This window comes from Lacerta agilis, chromosome 5, assembly GCF_009819535.1.
Source record: "Lacerta agilis isolate rLacAgi1 chromosome 5, rLacAgi1.pri, whole genome shotgun sequence".
In the NCBI taxonomy this organism is placed as follows: Eukaryota; Metazoa; Chordata; class Lepidosauria; order Squamata; family Lacertidae; genus Lacerta; species Lacerta agilis.
The window spans coordinates 77101263-77123652 of NC_046316.1; the positions used below are offsets into that span (position 1 = coordinate 77101263).

The 22390-nt window shown below is 40.2% G+C and overlaps 2 protein-coding genes and 1 long non-coding RNA gene across 9 annotated transcripts in view; 2 read left to right on the forward strand and 1 right to left on the reverse strand.

Moving 5' to 3' along the window:
* SMC4 (structural maintenance of chromosomes 4) overlaps positions 1–4384 on the forward strand; it is a 40524-nt gene extending 36140 nt beyond the window's left edge. For both annotated transcript variants that reach the window (XM_033150563.1, XM_033150564.1), the window contains exons 19-23: positions 141–314; positions 1013–1195; positions 2439–2671; positions 3073–3256; positions 4085–4384. In XM_033150563.1, the coding sequence (XP_033006454.1) occupies positions 141–314; positions 1013–1195; positions 2439–2671; positions 3073–3256; positions 4085–4261 (951 nt within the window). In that variant the 3' untranslated portion in view covers positions 4262–4384. The remainder of the gene's footprint in view (positions 1–140; positions 315–1012; positions 1196–2438; positions 2672–3072; positions 3257–4084) is intronic.
* A 4383-nt stretch (positions 4385–8767) lies between these two features.
* On the reverse strand, positions 8768–18290 carry TRIM59 (tripartite motif containing 59). Of its 6 annotated transcripts, XM_033150565.1 has the most exons (3): positions 18254–18290; positions 15798–15871; positions 8768–10051 (listed from the first exon to the last, which is right to left on the reverse strand). In XM_033150565.1, the coding sequence occupies exon 3, from the start codon at positions 10046–10048 to the stop codon at positions 8825–8827; it is 1224 nt and encodes a 407-aa protein (XP_033006456.1). In that variant the 5' UTR covers positions 10049–10051; positions 15798–15871; positions 18254–18290; the 3' UTR covers positions 8768–8824. The 6 variants fall into 6 exon arrangements, with proteins under 6 accessions (XP_033006456.1, XP_033006459.1, XP_033006460.1 ...); XM_033150568.1 differs by lacking the exons at positions 15798–15871; positions 18254–18290 and adding an exon at positions 13286–13895; XM_033150569.1 differs by lacking the exons at positions 15798–15871; positions 18254–18290 and adding an exon at positions 13208–13231.
* A 350-nt stretch (positions 18291–18640) lies between these two features.
* LOC117047425 lies at positions 18641–21737 on the forward strand. Its single transcript, XR_004426681.1, has 2 exons — positions 18641–18796; positions 21303–21737. It is a non-coding gene; the product is annotated as an uncharacterized LOC117047425 (long non-coding RNA).
* The last annotated feature ends 653 nt before the right edge of the window (positions 21738–22390 follow it).

Sequence of the window (22390 nt, forward strand, 5' to 3'; positions counted from 1 at the left end):
TTTGATGTTGGGTATTACCTATGTTTTTCCACATTTTAAAGAGACATTAGCATCTTGAACAAATTTGAGCTCTAGAAATGTAAACCCTTTCCGGTAACTGAGTAATAAAAAATAAACTTCCACCTATGATCTTTACTTAGGAGTCCTTGCCAAAGATTCAAGCGGAACACCGCTCTATGCTTCAGAAAATTAAAGCTATCCAAGATGAAGAGCATTTGCTTCAAAAAGAGGCTCTTAGTATTAGGCTTAAAATTGAACAGCTAGACAGTCATATTGCGGAGCATCAATCAAAGATTAAATATTGGCAAAAAGAGGTAAACACTTTATAATACATTACTATTTTAAGAAATACTATAATATGTTTTGGGGAAAAACTTTTTTTTTTACTGCGTTCTCCAATCCTGTCATATAGGATTGGGTTGTTTTTGTTTTTTTTAATATTGCATGTTATCTGTCATACAGCAAACTACCAAGATCCTGAAAAAACTATAAAAGTCACAGACTATGCCTCATTAGAGAATATACTATTTTCATATCCCACCCAGTCTCTTTATTATCTAGAGCCACTTGACTGTCCACAAAGCATGAGCCTGGCTTACTTTTCTAAAGAAACAATTTAATTTCTGCTGTGTCCTGTAAAATAGGGAGGACATGCCTTGCATTGTAACAATGTCTGTTTGATATAGTTAAAACTCCATACTATCCAAGATTTTGTTGTCTGTTTTCTGACTTGAAATGGATCATTATTCTTATTTGGATCACACTCAAATAGTGCCCAAATCGTTAACTTATTTCTTACCAATAGGCTGCTTTTTCCTCAGAAGACCTTTAAAGTGACTACATGTATAAATCTTGAAATATCAGTAAAAATGCACAATTTCTAGATGGGTGTGTGACTAAGAATGCAAACTTGTTATATTAGCACACAGTTAAGGTACAAGAAAGTTCCTTAAAGTGTAGCTGCAGAAATGTGAATATGACTTGTTCATTAACTACTTAAAATGTATTTTAGATATCAAAAATATCACTGCATTCTCTGGAAGATGAACAAGTAGAAGAACTTCCAGTGCTCATCCAGGAAGAACTTGAGGCTATAAGAAACCCGGATATTATAACCAATCAGATAGCTCTCTTAGAAGCACAGTGTCATGAAATGAAACCAAACTTGGGTGCCATTGCTGAATATAAAAAAAAGGTAATCATACTTTTTTTAAACCAGTATCTTGAATGCGTACAAGCAATTACAGATCTGTGGCAAGACTGTTACCTGAAATGCTTGTTCGACTAGTATTTCTTGTTTGTCATTGAGAGAACCTCTCATTATAAAGAGCTATGTGGCATTACTTCCTGAGGAAATTATAAAGTTTATAGATTCCTTACAAGTGCTCACTTCAGCTTGCACGCTTTAGCAGGAAGAGATTGTATGAATACCATACTAGAAATATTTCCAAAGGAAACTGTGGGCTTGTTATGCGAATGCTTACCTATGATTTCCAGGAGAGTGCATTGTGTTTGGTAAGCAGGACCTGTGTGTATAGCCCAACCTCTAGATACCTTCTCAGAAAGTCTCTTTCACACTTTTTGTATGGAGCATTAATTGTTACGGAAGGGGAATGCTAGGACAGCCTGCTTATGTCATTCCTTTGCACAGGTGCCAAACATACAAGTCAGTTACTTCATAATCAAAGTTCAAAACTCCCATTGTTCTAGACACATTTTTGACAGGGAATTTCATTAGCGTGAGCAGTTTCTGAGTTCTGGGTGCAGTACTGTGCCTGAGATTTCAGATTAAAACTGCAGAGTGGAAGGAAAGCATGACCTTTTTCTGCCTCCCCACTTCCAGCTACTTTCTGAAGACTGGACCCTCTGAAGATTATTAGGGGGGGTGGGCCAGAGAAGGAGTAGACCAGTGTTTTTCAACCTTTTTTGGGCAAAGGAACACTTGTTTCATGAAAAAAATCATGAGGCACACCACCATTAGAAAATGTTAAAAAATTTAACTCTGTGCCTATATTGACTATATATAAAGTAATTCTCTTGAATTTTTCAATTTTCCCCACGGCACACCAGGCAACATCTCGCGGCACACTAGTGTGCCGCGGAACAGTGGTTGAAAAACACTGGAGTAGACCATGTGAAAAATGAACTTAATATTTTAACTGCAGTTCATTTTCAGCTTTGTATTCTTGTTACTAAAAAAGTGAGCCTAGACGTTTTGTTATTGCACCCATAACCTATGTTTAAGGTTCCATTTTGCTCCTAGCTTTCATATATCTCAGTTTCTAACACTATTCACAATGGCAACAGAAACTCACCTTTTGTATATTAAAATTCTGGATGAATAGAATTTTGAAATTAAATCTATCTGATCCTTAACAGAAATACTTAGGAGTCATTTAGAATATGCACATTTATCTTGTTTTATTTTCAATTTTTAGGAGGAACTGTACTTGAAACGTGTGGCAGAGTTGGATGAAATAACCAATATGAGAGACAAGTTTAGGGAAGCTGAAGAAAGTCTTAGAAAACAAAGGCTTCATGAATTTATGGCAGGATTTAATGTAATAACAAATAAACTAAAGGAAAACTACCAAATGCTTACATTGGGAGGAGATGCTGAACTGGAGCTTGTAGATAGTCTCGATCCTTTCTCCGAAGGAATCATGTTCAGGTAGGTATTGAAGGTATTTTGATGGTCCTTTTACCACCTATATGTGGTATATTTATGCTCATTAAATGTTGACTGCAGAATTAACCAAACTTGGCTGACTCACATGTAATTCTAAATTATAGTTTAGTAGCATTAGAAGGATTGTAGCCCTCTCAACTGGTCTACATAGTTAAGATTGTGAACTAAGACAAAATTCACTAAACTAATTTTATGTATATAGAGCAGCCATCAGATCCTAATTCAAAATACTGAAGTGGCATAATAGTGCTCTACCAAACAGCACTGTTGTAAAGTTACTGAGATAATCTATAGCATAGACTTCTAACCTGCTTAGCACTGCTTAAAAGCTTGGTTGTGGAGATTGTAAATTGTAAGCTCATAAACATATTCCTTTCTTTCAGTGTTCGTCCACCAAAGAAAAGCTGGAAGAAAATTTTCAACTTGTCAGGTGGCGAGAAGACACTTAGCTCGCTGGCTTTGGTGTTTGCTTTACATCATTACAAACCTACTCCTCTTTACTTCATGGATGAAATTGATGCAGCCCTTGATTTTAAAAATGTATCCATCGTAGCATTTTACATATACGTAAGTAGTACAGAAGCCAATATCCAAATTTTACATTTTTAGTAGTATCAAATTAATGCTAGTTTTGTGTAAAATAATTAGAAAAGGTCTTGGATATGTCTGCTTCTGGTGCATGTCAATGAAGAGCAGTGTTTCTCTTGAAGTTACCCAAAAGGAAAGGATGAAGTCCCAGTACTGTCCACAAAAATAAGGAAAATGTCATTAAGTCTTTGAATTTACATCTTAGTTGCTTGGAGTCTTCCCCAGTTCACGCTTGCCTTTACTCCAGGATAGCTTTTTACACAAGCTCTTTGCTTCAGCGTTTGACAATACTTGCATGTTACTCCTTACTTATTGGTAACTTTTCAGACCAATACATTACCAAACTTAAAACCATGGAGAGACCTGGTCTGAATAGAGACATTGGATTCGTATCTCATTATACATAATAAAGCTATATCATCCCTTGCTTTTTTCTCCAAGACCAATTGCAGTCGTTAACAGTCGTCAACAGGTTTACCAATTGCCAGTTGCTCATTCCCAGCACCCTTCTGAGTAATACCCCTCCCCACCTTCTCACTATATATAAGGGTTTGGTGACTTCTGTTTCAGTGTACAATATCTGAAGAAGTGCATGCACACGAAAGCTCATACCAAGAACAAACTTAGTTGGCCCTCTTAAGGTGCTACTGGACAATTTTTTTATTATTCTAATGGAAAAGATTGTACTGGTCTTGATGGTTGTTAATTAATAGCACTACTGCTGGGAAAAAATGGGGAAACTATATTGTCTTCTTTTTTTGCCAGGCTCATTACAAGTCCTAATTGAAAATATGTTTCAATTTCTAGGAACAAACAAAAAATGCACAATTCATCATCATCTCTCTGAGAAACAACATGTTTGAAATTGCGGATAGACTAATTGGGATTTACAAGACTTTCAATACCACCAAAAGTGTTGCAACAAATCCCAAAGTGATTGCATCAAAAGGACTTGCTGAACTTGGTTTTGTTGGGTGCTCCTGAATATAGAAATGACTTCTATTTAACCAGTAGACTTTTCTAACGTACATTTCCTAATACGTATTTTTCACCACTTTGTTTTTGAATACTATAGCAACTTTTTCAAAGCTACTAGCATGTTGAAAGAAAGAAAAGGAAGTTCTAAACTGCAGCTAGATGCACATTGCTCTGTGGTGTTTAGCCACATTCCATGCCAGTACACTTTATTTTTGAGGCAAAGGCTACAATTGTTTTAAAAGCATTTAATGCTGTTTTTATTAAAATAAAATCATAAATTGAGGTGTGATTTCCTTTTACTCCTGCAGGGATAGTTTTTAAATATATATCAACTTCTAAAGAAAACTGAAATGCGTGGAAACTATAGGTTCATATTACATATACATACAGTTGCAGAAGCCCTCACCTCCTTAGCATTGTAAGCTTGCCATGTTGCAAAGTTGCTTGTATTCTCCAGCATTTCTGTGCTGCAGCAGTCTGCTTCTGGACAAATGCTAGCCTTGGTTGATAGGAGGGCTTCCAGCAACACTAGGTCTATTTCTCAAATTGAAAGTTAAATTGCTGTTCAAATTATACTTCAGCTTATTTCTCTTATGGTGCTGGAGGAGGCTCTTGAGTCCCATGGACTGCAAGAAGATCAAACATATCCTTTTTGAAGGAAATCAGCCCTGAGTGCTCACTGGAAGGACAGATCCTAAAGCTCCAATACTTTGGCCACCTCATGAGAAGACACCCTAGAAAAGACTCTGATGTTGGGAAAGATGGAGGGCGCAAGGAGAAGGGGACAACAGAGGATGAGATGGTTGGACAGTGTTCTCGAAGCTACCAACATGAGTCTGACCAAACTGCAGGAGGCAGTGGAAGACTGGAGTGCCTGGCGGGCTCTGGTCCATGGGGTCACGAAGAGTCGGACACAACTGAACAATAACTTCTCTTATGGGACAGAGGCACCATTTCAAGCCTTGTTTTTGTTGTGTGACAAAAAGAGCATCCCTGAGGAGAGATTTGCCTCTTTTCTCCTGGTATACCTTCCTGCACTTAGCTTCCTCATCCAACACAGAGTGGAAAAGGAGCTTGTGCCAAAGCAAAAATGTGTAGCCCTTTTGCACTACCCAAACCATTTGCTCCTGGAGCAACTGGAGGTTTGTCTGGGTATAGAGGCTACATCTGAAACATGAAAATGAGTTTTCTAGTTTGTTTGATTTTAATAAAAATGTTAACTGAAGGTGTGCAAGCACAGTCCAAAATTCTTGGTCCTCCGCTATAACCTTACTGGTCAGTGAGCAGGGCGGAAAAAAAGACTTGCTAATGACACCCTGCAGGTCCACGAGATGTTTACTTGCAGGCTTCAATCTCAATGAGAATCCATGGTTGAGGGAGAATATCTTAAAACCACCACCCTTTCCCCCCTCTGATTGGGAATGGGATGAACTCCACTAAAACAGGTCCCATAAAAAGATACTTTGTTTTGAACAATTGATGTCTTGTGCCGTGTGGGCGAGGCTCAGGAAAGCAGACATGACTCTTGAAAGGCAGATACAGCAAAGCACATGTGGTGCAGTTCTCTTGGTTGACACTGAATAGTTGACAACACTCCACCTCCTGGGAGATGTGTTAATTACATTTAAGCCTCTGCTGAATGTATTTTTTCATATGGCACAAATAAGTGCTACTGATTTCAATGAGATTTATTCCCAAAGTAACCAATATGTCCAGTGGCAAGAACATTTATAGATTCCCACTTGTTCATTTTTCTCTGAGTATACCCTTTGCAACCCAATGATATGGATATGATCATTTGTCTAAGGGAACCTGAAATTTACAGGCCTCTGTTTCCCAAGTGGAATGTTTCCTGACTACATTATATGTGCACAACTGATTTTGAAAAGACTGAAGCCTTCTTTCTGGAAAATGTAATCCTTAATTAATCTCTCTCTCTCTCTCACTCTCACTCACACACACACCAATAGTGTGAATGGTACATAAGGACAGCAAAGTTAAGTTTTTAAATTTTTATTTAAAATACTTTCAGAAGTAGGTTTGTGATAGAGATGTGACAATTGTCAGCAAAAGTTGTTCACTGTAATGAAGATTAAGATATTAGTACATGGAGAAATACGAATTCTGCAATCTGAAAAACTGGAAAAATAACTTCAATACATTTTTTAAAAAACATTTTAAAAGCATGAAGCTGAATACGTAATAAAAATTCCCACAATTCTTAGGAAAATAAATTATAGGTGCAAGTTACATAAGGCTGTGGTGGGTAAACAACCAAAATACAAATCCCATAGGGACTGCTCCACTAGGCAAGATATCAGCGTGTAGCTGCCCACCATCCAAGTCCTAAACATGGTAAGTGGCAAGATTGGCAAATGGTGTACTAAACTACTAAGTAGTTTAGTTTTCAGTTCCCACCTGGCTCTTGTGATGTGGTCCAAAATAAAGTAGAGCAATATATTAGGCACCAACGTGGATGCAGGAGTTGCCAGAAAGAGGTGTACAAGGCACCTCCCACATACTGTATTGGCCCAAATATAAGCCACACCTTTAAAATTAAAGGGGGGGGAAGAGACAATACCTGAATATAAGCCTATCATAAAAGCCAGTTTTTGTAAGGTCGTGAATTTAAGCCGCACTTTAACTTCAGTTGGAATTTGGGGGGGAAAGTGAGGCTTATATTCAGGCCAATATGGTATTCTGCAAGGCAGGGGTTTATGTTTTCCTTCTCCCAGGTGGGCAAGCCACATTTGCCCCTCAATTCTCCCTCTATAGCAACATGCAAAAAAACAAACAAACCCACAACCTTCTTGACTGTTGGGCCCACTATTGGTCTCATCCGCTCAATCCACTGCAGCCTGTCTTTGCATGCAGGGATAGTGCAGAGGGGCAAACTACCCCAGGAGCATGATGTCCCCCACCAGAAGTACTACCCCTCGCCTAACATTCCTTGGATATGGAATAGCTTATTACCAAATGCAGCAGTGCCAATTTAAACATACAATCCACATCCAGGTCTGCGCTGAAAACTTCAGATGATCAGTGCAGGACACAGATATTCACCAGAACAGTGATGCACTTGTCCAAATGAACATTCATTTCCTGTAACTTACACATTTGGAGTGACATGACATCTTGGAACTTAGATGGGGCTGTCGCCTGTAGGGGTTATGTCTACTCTTGAATCTCAACAGGAGGCACTTCTGAGGTATTTATAAGAAAAATGTTTCAGCGCCCTTCTTAGAACTGACTCAAGTTCAAACCTCTGTTGAGCCATAAAGGTAGAAATCATGTGAGATTTGTAACAGATTATGATCCTTAGCCCACTCTGAAGTAAGCTTCATAAAAAGAGACCTATTTCAGAGTAGAAGTACCGTGTTTTCCCAAAAGTAAGACATACTGGTACCCATAAAATAAGCCGTACCAGGATTTCAAAGCATTTGCGCGATATAAGCCATACCCCAAAAATAAGCCATAGTGATAGGGGTGGCTATGCAGCGTACCGACGTGGAACAGTTAAGAAGACGGGCAGCAACTGATGTAATAAAAATAAGACATAGTATGTCTTCTTGAGGACAAATAAATATAAGACAGTGTCTTATTTTCGGGAAAACACGGTATTAAGAATTGTGGTATATTATGAGATAAGCAACATGGTCTGTTGAAAAGTGTACGTCTATATCTCTAATTTGATAAAATGTAATTCATTTATACAAATATGTACAGTGAACATACAGAAACATTGAATCCACCAAGTCTTATGCCAGCAGAAAAACTCCTCCTGTTTCAATTAAGGCATACTCTTGCCTTCTGTGTATATCCCTAAGATAATCACTAAAATACATATACAGGTACAGTTCTGGTTTGTAGGGTTTTGTGATTTCCTACAACAGCTGCAAAGCAAACACCTTCCAATGTTCCCAGACATGCTGTTTTGACGCTTTGGGATTTACTGGCAGCTATTTTTCACACTAGTTAATAATTTTGTTTTCCAGGAAAAAATGCATTTTGAAATCTTTGGAATTTAAAACATTAAACACTGATGGGGCAACAAAGAAAATTAGTGGAAGGTTATAGCGTACTTAAGATTAATGTTTCACTAAAATACCATGACATTCATTCCAGCTCTTTTTGCACTAAATAATACTTTGGAAGTAGCATTTATAAAATCTGTAAAAGTGTAAGTAAAGACAAACAAGGATTGAAGGTCACAAAGATGTGATAGCAGAGGATGCCAATTCAAGGGAAAGTCTATAGCTCCCAGACTGCCTTTACAGGACCCTTTCATATTTACTTCTTTTTTAATACATTATTTACACTTTAATCTTTACTTATATCAGTCTGTGAACATATTCTGAGACCAGAAATTCCCAGGTATTGGTTTCATTTTAATAACATTTTCATCCCCTTACTAAAAAATTGTTGCTGGTAAATCAGCCAATAGGCTCAATCATCTGATCTTAACAGCTACCATTCTAAATTTAACAACAGGCTATAAGAATCTGTTTTAAAAAAAATTAAAATAATCCATGAGCTCCTTAATATAGCACAGGTTGCTACTTGAAGTATTCACGTGGAAGTAGGAAATATTCTGTATAGATATTCAAGTAGAAAATTAGAGGTATACCACAGGGTTTCCATCACTATCTGAAACCTCTTACTAAAATCTTGATAGAATGTTTCCAAGGAATCCATAACAAAGGGGAATGCTACTTCCTTTACAAATGGAAAGAAATGTTGGCTAAAGATAATAGTAGCCACAACTAAGGAAGTGAATATAACTGCCAGAGGCCTTAAGGACCTGAAGAATTCTTTCCGTGGTTTCTTCTCCTTTTCACAGCCATGGCTGCATATTTTTTCTTTTGAAATTAGCTTTATTTTGGGAATGAGAATCTTGTTGACCTGACTGATTTCACTTTTGGACCACACATCTTTCAGCACCTGCCCTATTCGCGGGTAGATTTCAACAGGCTTTATATTTGGTAACGGCTTTTCCTTCAAAGCTTTAACACGCTGGCGAATATCATCAACCTTCTCCAGAAATAAGAGAGGAGATTCCTCCTCCTGAATGGCTGTATTCAGTGACATCAGTTCAAGTTGTTCTTCCCGTATGCCCTTCATATTTTCAATTAGAGGTTCATATTCTGTCTCAATTTGCATGTTCACTTCTTCCAAAGCTGCAAGCAAAGCTTGTTTTTTATGATCAAGTAAATCACTGAGTCTCTTGAAATATTGCAACACAGTTTTTTTATCCTCCTGGACAATGCTCTCACATTGAGCTTTATGTTCTTCCAGGTTTTCAATAAGTAAACACACTTCACTCCAGTGTTTATCTGTCAGCTGTTCAAGGAGTTTGCCAGGAGTTTCCTTTTCTTTCATGTAGGCACTTTGAAGGTCGTCTATGGGATGGCCATGGTGTTTTCCTATTGTAAGACAATGGCCACATACTAGTTTTTTGTCTTGAAGACAGTAAACATTTAGAGGTTGTCTATAATGTTCACTACATGTAGCGACATCTGGATGGTCCTCTTGCTGATACTTTTCAATTATAGCCTTTAATACAAAGTTGACAGGCAAAGATTCTGTGCCAGTCGGTGGAATTTCAACAATGCTTCTACAGTTGGGACACTTCAGTGGAAGTCTTAAGGGTCTCCATATGGAAAAGTTACCTGATAACTGAAGAACACTTTCCAAACAGTTTCTACAAAAAGTATGTGAACATGGCAGTACACGAGGGTCATCAAATATACTATAGCAAATGGAACAAGTTAGTTCCTCTTCAAAATGATGCATTTCCTAAAAATAAAGAGGGAAACGTTTTTAAATATATATAAAATCTATTAGAATCAAGTCATTCTAAGCCGGTTTAATTAAGCTACCGTTTTTATTGCAAGTCTATTTCAACATAGTTTAAGAAAATAATAAAGAAATTGATTTTTCTTTAAAAAAAAAAAAAAAGTGGAACAGGCCAAAAACTAATCAGTTATATATTAGAGATTCCCACTTACTCTATAAAACGATGTGTTGCCAAGCTATAATTAGCGCAACCCTCTAATGAAGCAAGAAAGGGGTTTCTGTCAAACCATCAAACATGGACCATATGATCAGATAAATCAATGCTGCTTTTGACCTATAAAGTATATATCTAAATTATACCACCACTCATACATACAGTTTATATAGGGCTAATGTCATAGGTTTTCTATATATTTTTTATTCAAGTACATTTCTGTTCTTAAATAAAAGTATACATTAGCTATGCAAACAGACACTTAGAAAACATTTCCTCTTAAGCAATGGATGTATTTATCACAGGTAAACTAAGGAGTGTATTGAGGTTCATTTATGTCATCAGCAACATTAAGCCACAAATGCACTTGTTCATCATTGCAGGACTTTTCTTGTCAGACTAGGGCTGCCTACTCATGTTCAAATCCCTACTCAGCCATGAAGCTGAGTGGGTGGCCTTGTGCTGGCCATCAATTCTCAGGCTAACCTACCTAGCTCAATTATAAGGATAAAATGAAGATGAGATGCTGTATGCCCAACTAAACTGATTAGAAGGGAAGAATAATAAAAAGGTGAAAAGCTGCAAGCTTTAAAGGAAACAATGTTTTAAATAACTTTCCCACACCTGATCTGTATTAAAACTGAAGACATAGTTCACTCAGACCCAAATAAGGCTTCCTTTTAGAGAACGTTAAGATAAAGATTGCTCACTCTTAGAGGAGCCCACCTCTTGTATCTCTGCAGGAGCTACTGACCAGTATATGCCACCAACTTGGAAGGAGGCAAACCTAGAGCAGTGACTCAAGAGATGCAAGAGCACCCTCCTTCAAGTTAAAGTAGTTCTGCTGTCTTTCTGAATCAAGAGTGGTGGAGTGGTCCAAGTGTATATTAGGAAACAAAACAGTACTGTAAATCATACAGAGTCAAGGGAGGTATCTATTCCTTGTAGCATACCAGCAGGGACAGCACACACTTTGGAGATGACTACTTCAAAAAGCTATATAGAACTGTTTTTTGGAAGGAGTGCTTAAAGAAAACAAATAAAACAAATGCCATAAAGTAGCAAAATGTTTCTTTTAAATTTCCGCTCAAAGAGAATTTATGTGAAACTCAAAAGCATCAGATGAAGTACATTAACCCAATAAATAGTACTGTTCACTTTAAAATAGGTTTGTATCTCCTTCAATGGGCAAAGGGAGAAGTAGAACCAGCAAGACAAAGCAGACATTTCCCACAGCTCACCCATCCAGTCAGCCAGTGTTGTGCAGGGGTGCACAAACTGCGGCCCTCCCAGGGCCGTCTTAAGAAGATCGGCCGCCCTGGCGCGGCTATCCCTCCGGCGCCCCCGCCATGCCGCCTCTCCGCCGCCTCCCTCCCGCGCTTGCCGCCCCTTGGGAAGGGGGTGGACGAGCGGGGGATGAGGGGTGTGGCGCTGGAGCGGCGCGGGGCTGCGTCCTTCCAGCGCTTCCGGGAAGGGAGGCGAGGGTGGCCGGCTCGCGCTCCGCGGGGCAGTCGGATGGCGCAGTGCAGCCGGGCAGCTCGTGCTGCACCGGGCAGTTGGAGGGTGCGGCGCGGCTGGCCAGCTCTGCTCCCGCACTCTGCCGCGCTCCTGTGCTCTGCCCTTCCAGCGCTTCCGGGACGGGAGGCGAGGGTGGCCGGCTCGCGCTCCGCGGGGCAGCCAGATGGCGCAACGCAGCCAGGCAGCTCGCGCTGCGCCGGGCAGCTGGAGGGCGTGGCGTGGCCGGCCAGCTCCCTTGCTCCGCTGGGTAGTTGGAGGGCGCTGCCGGCAGGCGCTGCCAGCGGGGCTGGAGGGCGGAGGCGCCCTCCAGGCCATTGCGCCCTGGTGCGCCGCGCCACCAGCCCCAATGGATGAGACGGCTCTGGGCCCTCCAAATGTTTCTGGACTACAACTCCCATCAGCCCCGGCCAACATAGAAGAAGAGTTTGGATTTGATATTCCACTTTATCACTACCCGAAGGAGTCTCAAAGTGGCTAACATTCTCCTTTCCCTTCCTCCCCCACAACAAACACTCTGTGAGGTGAGTGGGGCTGAGAGACTTCAAAGAAGTGTGACTAGCCCAAGGTCACCCAGCAGCTGCATGTGGAGGAGTGGAGACGCGAATCCAGTTCCCCAGATTACTAGTCCACTGCTCTTAACCACTACACCACACTGGCTCAACATAGTCAGTGATCAGGGATGATGGGAGGTGTAGTCCAACAACATCTGGAGGGGCCGCAGGTTGTGCACCCCTGGGTTAGTGTTGGACTAGGGCCTAGGAGACCAGGGCTCAAATCTCTGCTTGGACATGAAGCTCACTGAGTGATCTTGGACCAGTTGCTGCCTCTCAGCCTGACCTATTTCACAGGGTGGGTGCGGGAATTCAAAGAGGAAGCGGAGAACCATGTATACTACCTTGAGCTCCTTTGAGAAAAAGGTGGGATACAAAAGCAATAATAGTAATAACAAGCAGGCTAGTGACACTGATGACAAGGTCCTTGAGGCACTGCCAGTCTAAAGGTGCTGCAAAGGTCTTTGGGATGGGAAGCTGGAGCTGCACAAATGGCTGCAGGAATCTATTCTGGCATGAAGTAAGACAAGCTTTACATGATTGCATAACACTTCAGCTTTAACTATAATTAACTATGTTTTCGCTTTTTCTATTTTATCTGTAAAGTGCCTTCAGTCCCAGTCTGGGGGAAAGGCAGTATGTGAATAAATATAATAACAACTACGGTTACCAGCAAACATGGCTTAGTGCTAAATGTTGGCAAAGCCTTTGAAATGTACCTTGCCAGGAAAAATCAGTATTGAAAATGACATGTTGATTGTCATTGATTGTTTAGAAAGGGAGAATCCTTCAGAGGCGGTGCCATGTTAAGTGTCAGCTTCAGCATCCTGCAACCTTGAAGTTTGTTTTTTATCACAAAAAAATAAAGATCACCTATTTTTGGTCAGTCGTGATTTGTGAACATTCCTTTGACCTCTGCTCCATCCAGAAAACAGCAGGTTGATAAATTACCTTCTCTTAACTGTGTTTCCTTCAGGCAAGGAAGGTGCTCCAGAGTTAAGCAGCCGTTCTCTATCCCATAGCCACACCCCTTCTCCAAAGAGTCTTTTGGTCTTGCAAATAGTCTAGTTGTCCTGTGATTGAAGTCTGGAACTTACTTAATCCACAAAGCATTGAGTCTGTCTTTTCTCCTGGTGTTCCAGAGGAAATGCTTCATCATCATTGCTGAGAAACTCCATTGCACGTTTACCATGGTCATCTGAGCGGTGATCAGGAATCTTGGCAATGGGGTAATTTGCTGCAATGTTGTCTCCAGCTTGCTCTCTGAAAGCTTGTGCAGGAATGTAAACACAGTTTTGTGACTGCAGAATTCTTGCCTCTTGCACAAGATAGAAAGCCCAGCCTTCATCCCACAGTAATGGAACAGGCTTCAACAGCTTCATTAAGTGCCTGTTGCAAGAAACTCAAGTTATGTACTAGAAACAAAGTGCCTTGTACAGGTGTTACACCAAATGATCAGTAAATACAGATATTCTTTTGCATGTGCAATGATGTCCGAGGTGTCTGTTGCAACTTGATCGGGATTCTCCTTAGTTCTGCTTCTGGGAAGCTGAGATTGCCAGAGTTAACTCAGAGAACAAGCTTTTAATGGAATCTGACTGATGTGATGATGCTAATAAAATCTGAGAAAGTCAAGCTGTTCTCTGGAGTTAACTGAAGAGTCATAATTATGAAAAACAGGTACAAAAGGTAAAGGAACTTGCACCTACCTGGCCTCACAAAATATTAAATTAAATTTCAAAAATATTAAATTAGTGTCAGTCTCTTCCCAAATACTACATTCATTGTTAAGAAGTTAAAGTTCCAGCATATCCAAGATAATCTGGGGGATTCTTCTTCCTGCAACACCCTCCAAAACTGCATTCCTTTTTGTGCTAGTGACAGAATGCCAGGAAACCAAAAAAAGGGGGGCTGAAAATCACTTATTTGATTTGTAAAGATGTTGGTTTTATCACCAAGTTCACTTGAAGGGCACAGTTATGAACATACTGTGCAGTAGGATATGTCCTGCATCCTCTTCTGCATTCTGATGTGCTCCCCACAAATTCTGATTGCCCCATTGTGGCTCTGAACAAAGAGTTGCTGCTTGTTACATCTCCTCCCGGTACATCTCTTTCAGCTGCTAATGCACAATAACAACAGTATTCCTTCAGTGTGAATCCATTGAACTATTCCATTGGTGAGTAAACACCATATGGGTGAACACATTGGTTGCGTCCTCAGTTTCAATAGTCAGAAAATGAATTTAAATAGTCACAAAAAGCTTTTTGACTTCTGTTTAATATGATGCTTCACCCCCAAGTTGTCTGCGACTGGACTTAACTGTCAGGAGTCCCTTTACCTTTTCACCAACATAAATATGCAGTCAAGCATATTGTTTCTTTCACAGATCTTAGAACACTATGGAACTATGTACATGAAGTTCCATGGATGAGTCAATGGACGTCAAAAGAGTAAACATTAGTTGAATACAACCATGGATTTCCTGCATCCGGCGGGCAGAATTTAACACTGCACTCTTCCAATTGTTCCGTATGCACACACACCCCACTTCCTCCTGAGCACTGTTCTGAAGGTTCTCCCAAACCTCCTCCTGGAAGCAAATTTCAGGGGACATGCAGTGGGGGAAGAGAGCTGGGTAGAGCTCCATGGTACAAGTGGAAGTCCTTGTACAAGGCTTCCACTAGTGGGGCTGATTAGGTAAATTCTGCCTTGTGTCTTGTCATGACCACTAAGCATCAGTTTAAAAGCACCCCAGAAAGGCTATTTCTGTTGTTCTTTTCATGACTGTGCTCTCTTACACACAGTTGCCTTTGTCCACTGAAGAATGTAAGAAGTGTCACACTATGCTTCCAGGAGGGACAACTGTAGATTGTGGCCATCTGCCATAGGTGCTTTAGTTGAGATTCCTGCATTGCAGGGGGTTGGACTAGATGACCCTCAATGTCTCTTCCAACTCTACAGTTCTATGATTTACATCTCCCCAACAAGTGAGAATTGTTAGACAACCTTAAGCCATTGTTATTGGCTTGCAAATGATGGCTTTGTAGGGAGCCACAAACTAGAGTCTCTGCATTGCATATCCCACACGAGAGGAAAAGAGCAAAACAGAGGTAATCAGGCAGAGCATACCAACATGCTGCTCATTCACAATAAGTCATGGGTCATGAAGTTTGGTTTGTCATTCATGTGAACACAACTATTGTTTAGGAAATATATGATGTAGTATCGGTGGGACACAACTGAAATCGATGCTTTAAATTTGTATTTTTTCTGATTTAAGTAACTGACTTGATCTGACTCAATTTTAATTAATCCACATTGGTTGCATGGCTAAGGAAACAGTAGCAATGTACATTAAAAATGTAAACAAAACCTGGAGTATTTGGAGAAAATTCCTTTAGATACTGCAGAAAAATATAATAAATAAAACAAATAGCAAAGTACAATTTTCAATACTCACCAAGAAGATATAGTGAAGTAGTACTTGTCAGCCCTGGGATTGGTATATTCTAGAAATAACAATTATCTGTTTATCTGGAATAAAAAGTGAAGAATTTGGCAATTATGTTTTCCAAGCAGTAAGGCATATTTTCTGAGCTGAAGTAGTGATGCAGAAATCCTATAATTTATTCACAATGGGCTGAACCTGTCTAAGAATAAGGCAAAAAAGTTTGTTCTCAGCAGGGAAATCTTTACCTCCATTCCTTAGTTCTCTACCACTCTGATGACTAGTAATTATATGAAAGGAAAAATGCACTCCTGCTTTACAAAATTTTATTGCCTCATCACTGATGTTTGCCAGCAAATAAAACAAAGAACTTCTTTCACAATGACCTATAACTCCAGCATCAGTGAAACTTGTTTTAAAAAGAAAATGCTATGTATTGCATGGATATTTTGTTGCACATCACACAAAATAATATGTAAGTAGTCTTCCAATGACTATACTGTAGTAAAATTTCTTCATAAATTAGGAAAGGGGCGTGGCTCAGTGCTAGAGCACATTTCTTCCAAGCAAAAGGTCCCAGCAAAAGCCTCATTTGAAATCCTGACAAGGTACTGCCAGTCAGTGTAGACCAGGCTTCCTCAACCTCGGCCCTCCATGTTTTTGGCCTACAACTCCCATGATCCCTAGCTAGCAGACCAGTGGTCAGGGGTGGTGGGAATTGTAGTCTCAAAACATCTGGAGGGCCGAGGTTGAGGAAGCCTGGTGTAGACAATATACAACTGAGCCTCTTGGGCTTGCCGATCAACAGTTTGAACATGTGCGATGGGGTGAGCTCCCGTTGCTTTGTCCCAGCTCCTGCCAAACTAGCAGTTCAAAAGCATACAGGCACAAGTAGATAAATAGGTACCACTGCTGCAGGAAGGTAAACGGTGTTTCCGTGCATTCTGGTACTCGTCATGGTGTCCCGTTGTGCCAGAAGTGGCTGTCATGCCAGCCACATGACCCAGAAAGCTGCAGACAAATGCCGGCTCCCTCAACCTGAAAGTGCAGATGAGCACCGCACCCCATACTTGATTCGACTGGTTGTCATGGGGTCCTTTACCTTTACCAATGGACTAATGCTCTAGCATGGTATAAGGTAGTTTCCAATGTTCTTATTATACTGGCACTGGGATTGGAGCCAATCTTTTTTCTAGCAGATTTTTCTTTGTCCCGTTTTGTACTTAAAAAATCTAATATTGTGCCTATTTCTCACAGAAGTCCCTTCCTATGTTTCTGAGAATTCTCCTGTGAAACCCACCTGGAAACACATACGAATTGCCATAGAGGTGTAAAAAAATACCCAGTTAATTGTTACTATGATCATTTGAATTTAAAAGTATAAAAATTATAGTTCCCTTATCAGATACCCATCTAGGAAATGATGCCAGTTTACCAAGAAATGTGACTATAAACCAATCACTATATAGCTGGAAAGTTCAGCTGGTTGCATGGGGCTGACAGTGCCAAGGTTGCAGGTTTAATGCCTGTAAGGGACAGCTGGATTGCAGGGGAATGGAATAGATTATCCTTGGGGTCCCTTCCAACTCTTATGATTCTATGATATCTGCTTAAAATGGTTTAAGTCACTGAAAGACAGGCAAGCTTATTTAACTCAAGCTTTTATTATTCTGGCATGTGTCAAGCATCCACAAGTTCAAATGTAGGCAAGTATGCAGGTGAACAGAAGTGAAATACTTTATGGAAGAAATACAAAATCGAATCTGAACTGAGCTTAAGATGGAAATGAGAGATCAATTGCCTGGTACTTGTTTCTTTTTAAACATAAGTTTGCAAACGAAGTCTGGGAGTTTCTCAATATTTATTAATGCAAGTCAATGTGAACCACTAACATTTTATATTCTTAATCAGAAATTAATATAAAGGGATTTAAATTTAAGAAGGTTTAAATAAGGGCAAGCTGTATATGCTTTAAATCTGGACCCCTCCGTTCATTTATTTGCCAAGCAGCCCCACTCTTGAGTACAGTAATGGTATTGTTTAGATACAAATAGCTGGACCCAAGAACAGTCACCAGAAGGGGTATTTACAACTTAAGGGATAAATCAGTATAGCAAGAAGTTGACTACAAAGGATACTTGCCTTTGTTTCCCGGGTCTTAGGATAGGTGTATTGTTCCGATATGCAGCCAAATGCCAGAGTAGAGTGGTACTAACGAAAATGCCACAAAGTTCTTGGTGGTCACAGTGGTTTCTCCCCCCCCCAAAAAAAAAACGCGTTATCTTTTTACCTACGGGAACAGGAGCACTTTTCAAGGCTCTCCCCGCCACTCCCTTAATTTCTCCCAAAACACTTCGGGGACGGGGCAGTCACGATGGCAACGACGTAGGACGCCCATAAAAGCCTACCCGCCTCTCCATTTTCATTCTTATTCAAAATAATACACGTATCCAGCATTACATGCTCACCTCCACCTGCAGCAGCAGATCGCCCGCTCCCCGCAAATTCCTCTCAGCTTCCCCTGAATGGATCCCGGCTGGGGGCTGTTAAACCCTTTCCCCCCTCCTCCTCCAATCAGAATCGCCGGAAAGGAGGAAAGGGAAGCAGCCACGGCAGCTCGCTGCTGCGCATGCGCCTGGACAAGCCGGCCGTCTCGAGCCAATCAACCGCTTGGAAAGGATCAGTTCAAGAGTAAACGGCCGGACGAGGGAGGAGAATTTTATGAACACGGTACAACAGTTCCCTCACGTCAGCCGTTAACGGCTGCTGGAACGGGCTGCGCTTTAGAACATATTCTGTGTATTTTTGCCCCTTTCTGTTTCTTTCTTATCCCCAACCCCCGCTAACAAAAATTAAAAGTTAAAACCTTACCAGTCAGGCATACTTTTCAAAATGATGTGATTTTAAGAGGGGGGAGGGAATCAACAGAATATCGGCAACCTAACCATAGGTATGCAGGCTCAAGCCACCCCAAATTAAACACAGCTAGGCGCCATTGATTTCAGTAGTAGGTATGTGCTAATAACTATGAATTATTGCACTGAGATTTTAAAATAGCTAACTTTGTCTGGGTTGTGCCTAAAAGCAAAAGCTGATTAGGGGAAAAGAAGCACTTGTGCCATCCATCTAAAAATATAGAAATTCACATATGCAACCAGTTGTCAATGCAGAATCTCAATCTTCCAGAATTGTCTGACATAACCAAGAAATTAGCCCTATGCTACTATAGGCTTAGCTCGCTAGCTAATTCACAACTAATTAGTTAGCAAGTTCACAGGCTCTGTGTTCGCTCATAATGCTAAGTCAAACTAGCTTACCTGTGGGTTACCAGAGCATAGATTTCAGCCACTGTTCCCACACTACCAGATGCTAAGCCATGGATTGGTTTACCACTACACCTGGATCCAGGCTTGAGGTTTATCTCCCCCAGATAAGCCACGTAGGAAAGTAAGGACAAACTCTTAGACAAGTGAGCACTGTTCAACATTTGCACTTAAAACAGTGCTCACTAACAGTTTCTCGCCATCCTGGAAAAAAAGTAAGTGGGGTGCTGTAGGGTTCTGTCCTGGGTCCATCACTGTTCAATGTCTTATAAACAATTTGGATGACGGAATTAAGGAAATGCTCATCCAGTCTGCAGATGACACTAAAACTAGGAGGGGTAGGTAATGCCGCAGAAGACAGAATCGAGATTCAGGATTACCTTAACAGATAGGAGAACTAGGCCCAAACTAACAAAATGAATTTCAATAGGGAGAAATGTAAGGTTCAGCACTTAGGAAGAACCAGTTGCACAACCATAAGATGGGGAATACCTGGCTCATCAGTACTACATGTGAAAAGGATCTAGAGGTCTTGGCAGACCACAAATTTAACGTGAGTCGACCGTGTGATGCAGCAGCAAAAAAGCTAATGCTATTCTAGGCTGCATCAACAGAAGTTTAGTGTCCAGATCAAGGGAAGACAAAGCACCTCTCTATTCTACCTTGGCCAGACCACACCTGGAGTACTATGTCCAGTTCTGGTCGCCACAATTTAAGAAGGATATTGACAAGCAGGAACATTTGCAGATGAGGACAACCAAGATGAAGCCTTATGAGAAATGGTTTGAGGAAGCTGGGTTTGTTTAGCCTAGAAATGAGACTGAGAGGAGATATGATAGCCATCTTCAAATATCTGAAAGGCTGTCATGTGGAGGATGAAGCATGCTTATTTTCTCCTGCTCTGAAGGGTGGGGCATGAACCAATGGATTCAAGTTACAAGAAAAGAGATTCCAACTGAACATCAAAAAGAACTTTCTGACAGTAAGAGCTGTTTGACAGTGGAACAGACTCCCACAAGAAGTTGTGGACTCCTTCCTTTGTGGTTTTTAAGCAGAGGCTGGAAAGCCATCAGTCATGAATTATCTAGTTGAGATTCCTGCATGCAGGAGGTTGGACTAGATGACCCTTGGGGTCCTTTCCAACTACAATTCTATGATTTATGATTCTAAGTTTCCAAGCACCTTGTTAAAGATATGTTAACTGAGCATTAACAGCATACTGATGTCATTTGATCCCAAAGATACAGATGACTTTTGTTATCTTCAAATAGATATTAGACAGCATCAGTAACACAATCTCTGATTATGGCTTATCAAAGTCAAGCCCTGACCTGATAAAATATTTGACTAGATAAATCTCACTAATGACCTGGGCTAATCTAATATAGATATTGGGCTGGCTGGCGACTAGCAGTTTATAATCCAATCTCACATATTTTCAAAATGTACATTTGTCAATAGAAAATGCTTACCTACTTCTCCAACACAAAGTGTCAGAAGTTATACTTTGGCCACTGTTAAGAGAGGACAATCCTGCAGCTAGACAGTCCTGCAGTCAGGGACTAATGCCTGCAAGGGAGGTGCTTCAAATGACCACTGGCAGACAGTGATATCATTACATGTAAAACAAAGAAATATTAAGTCATATGGCCTACATAACATGATTTGGTCTTACTATTTTAAAGCTAACTAGTTAAATTTCCCATTAGCTTTTACTGAGAATGATTCACACAACTATTATAGAGGCATGGAGGTTGCATAGAGTTGGTTTCAAAAGTGACATTTTTCTCACAGTACTGAATTAAATCCCGAATCCTGTGGCTGTGTTGTTTAGACCAAACACCCTTACAAGATATGTAACTGTGTGAGACTATAGTTTAATAGAATCAGTTGTTCTGCCCCCCAAAAGGGAATTGTGGCTTAATTTCAGTTTACTAACCAGGACCTTAAACTTCAAACTACAATTTAAGGTCCTGGTTAGTAAACTGACATTAAAACACAGCTCCCCATTTTGGATGTAATGGGTAACTGTGGTTTAATTAAACCAAGAGTTAAGTCCAGAGAAAGAAAAGGAGGGGGAGCATGTCACGTGGTCTTCTTGCTTGGCCTGCCTGCTAAATTAGCAAGCCTGGAAATCGAATGCCTGAACCAGGTCAGTACCATACTCTCATCACTTTTTCATGCTTTTCTTCAGGTGGCAGTGGAGATTCTCTGATTTCTAAACAAGCAACGCTGTTCAACATCTGCACTAGACTGTCCTGGATAGAAAACTAAAGAAAAGAATGCAAAGCACTCCCTCTTTTGGACACTAGAAAAAATTGATCTCAACTATGAAGTGATTGACATTGTGATCTACCATCTGTTCCACAGATAATCCTCAAGACTTCATAAGTGAAAGAGCTCATGTATATTTTCTCTATGAACTGGAGTATTTATAATTTATTGAGTCATGCTGAAGTAAAAATTCAAACATGCTGAGATATGTCTGGTAAAATAAGCTTGAAAAAGCAAATAATGATATAAATTTGCCACTGTGTCATAAATAATGTTATGCTTATCTTTCCAGAAGACGTAAACATCTGTCTATCCTGATAAAATTTAATTTATATTTTACAGCCTCTCGTGTAAACATCTGGGAAATGTCTGGAATTGTGTCTGGAAAGATAAAATCCCATTCCCTGCCTCCCTAAATTAAATACACAAGCTTTGACAATACAAGCTTTCCCTCTAATCAGTGTTGCTTCCAACATTTTTTCTTTAGGTGACTTTTTATGAAACCAAATGCATTAAATTTGTTTTCTGTGAGCAGACTCATCATCACCATAGTTCCACTTGAGCCAAGCAGAATGAAACAGTGAACGTATTTCACAGAAAATCAAGAATTGAGCCATTCTTATTAATTTTTAGACATGTATGTACACCCACTTTACATAAATTCCTTAAATGAATAATCTAGTTACAGGTGCCAAATTTCCATTATCATGGTGGCATTTTTTTAAGCCACTGCAATCATTGGAATCAGTAGTTTCACATTTTGTTATCCATATGAATCATGGATAATCCAGGGGCAGATAGCTTGTGTGCAGAAAACATGTGTAACCCTTCCTTTTTGTTTTGTTTAAATCCTTTAGATCATGGTATGAGGGTCTTATTGTGCTGGAATCCAAACTGGCATTTGTAAAAAGATGCCAACTTGGATTCCAGCAATACTGGTGAAAATAATACCGGAGCCTTAAGCACACTTCTTTGAAAGTTAGTAACAGTTTGAGTGCAAAGGTCTGG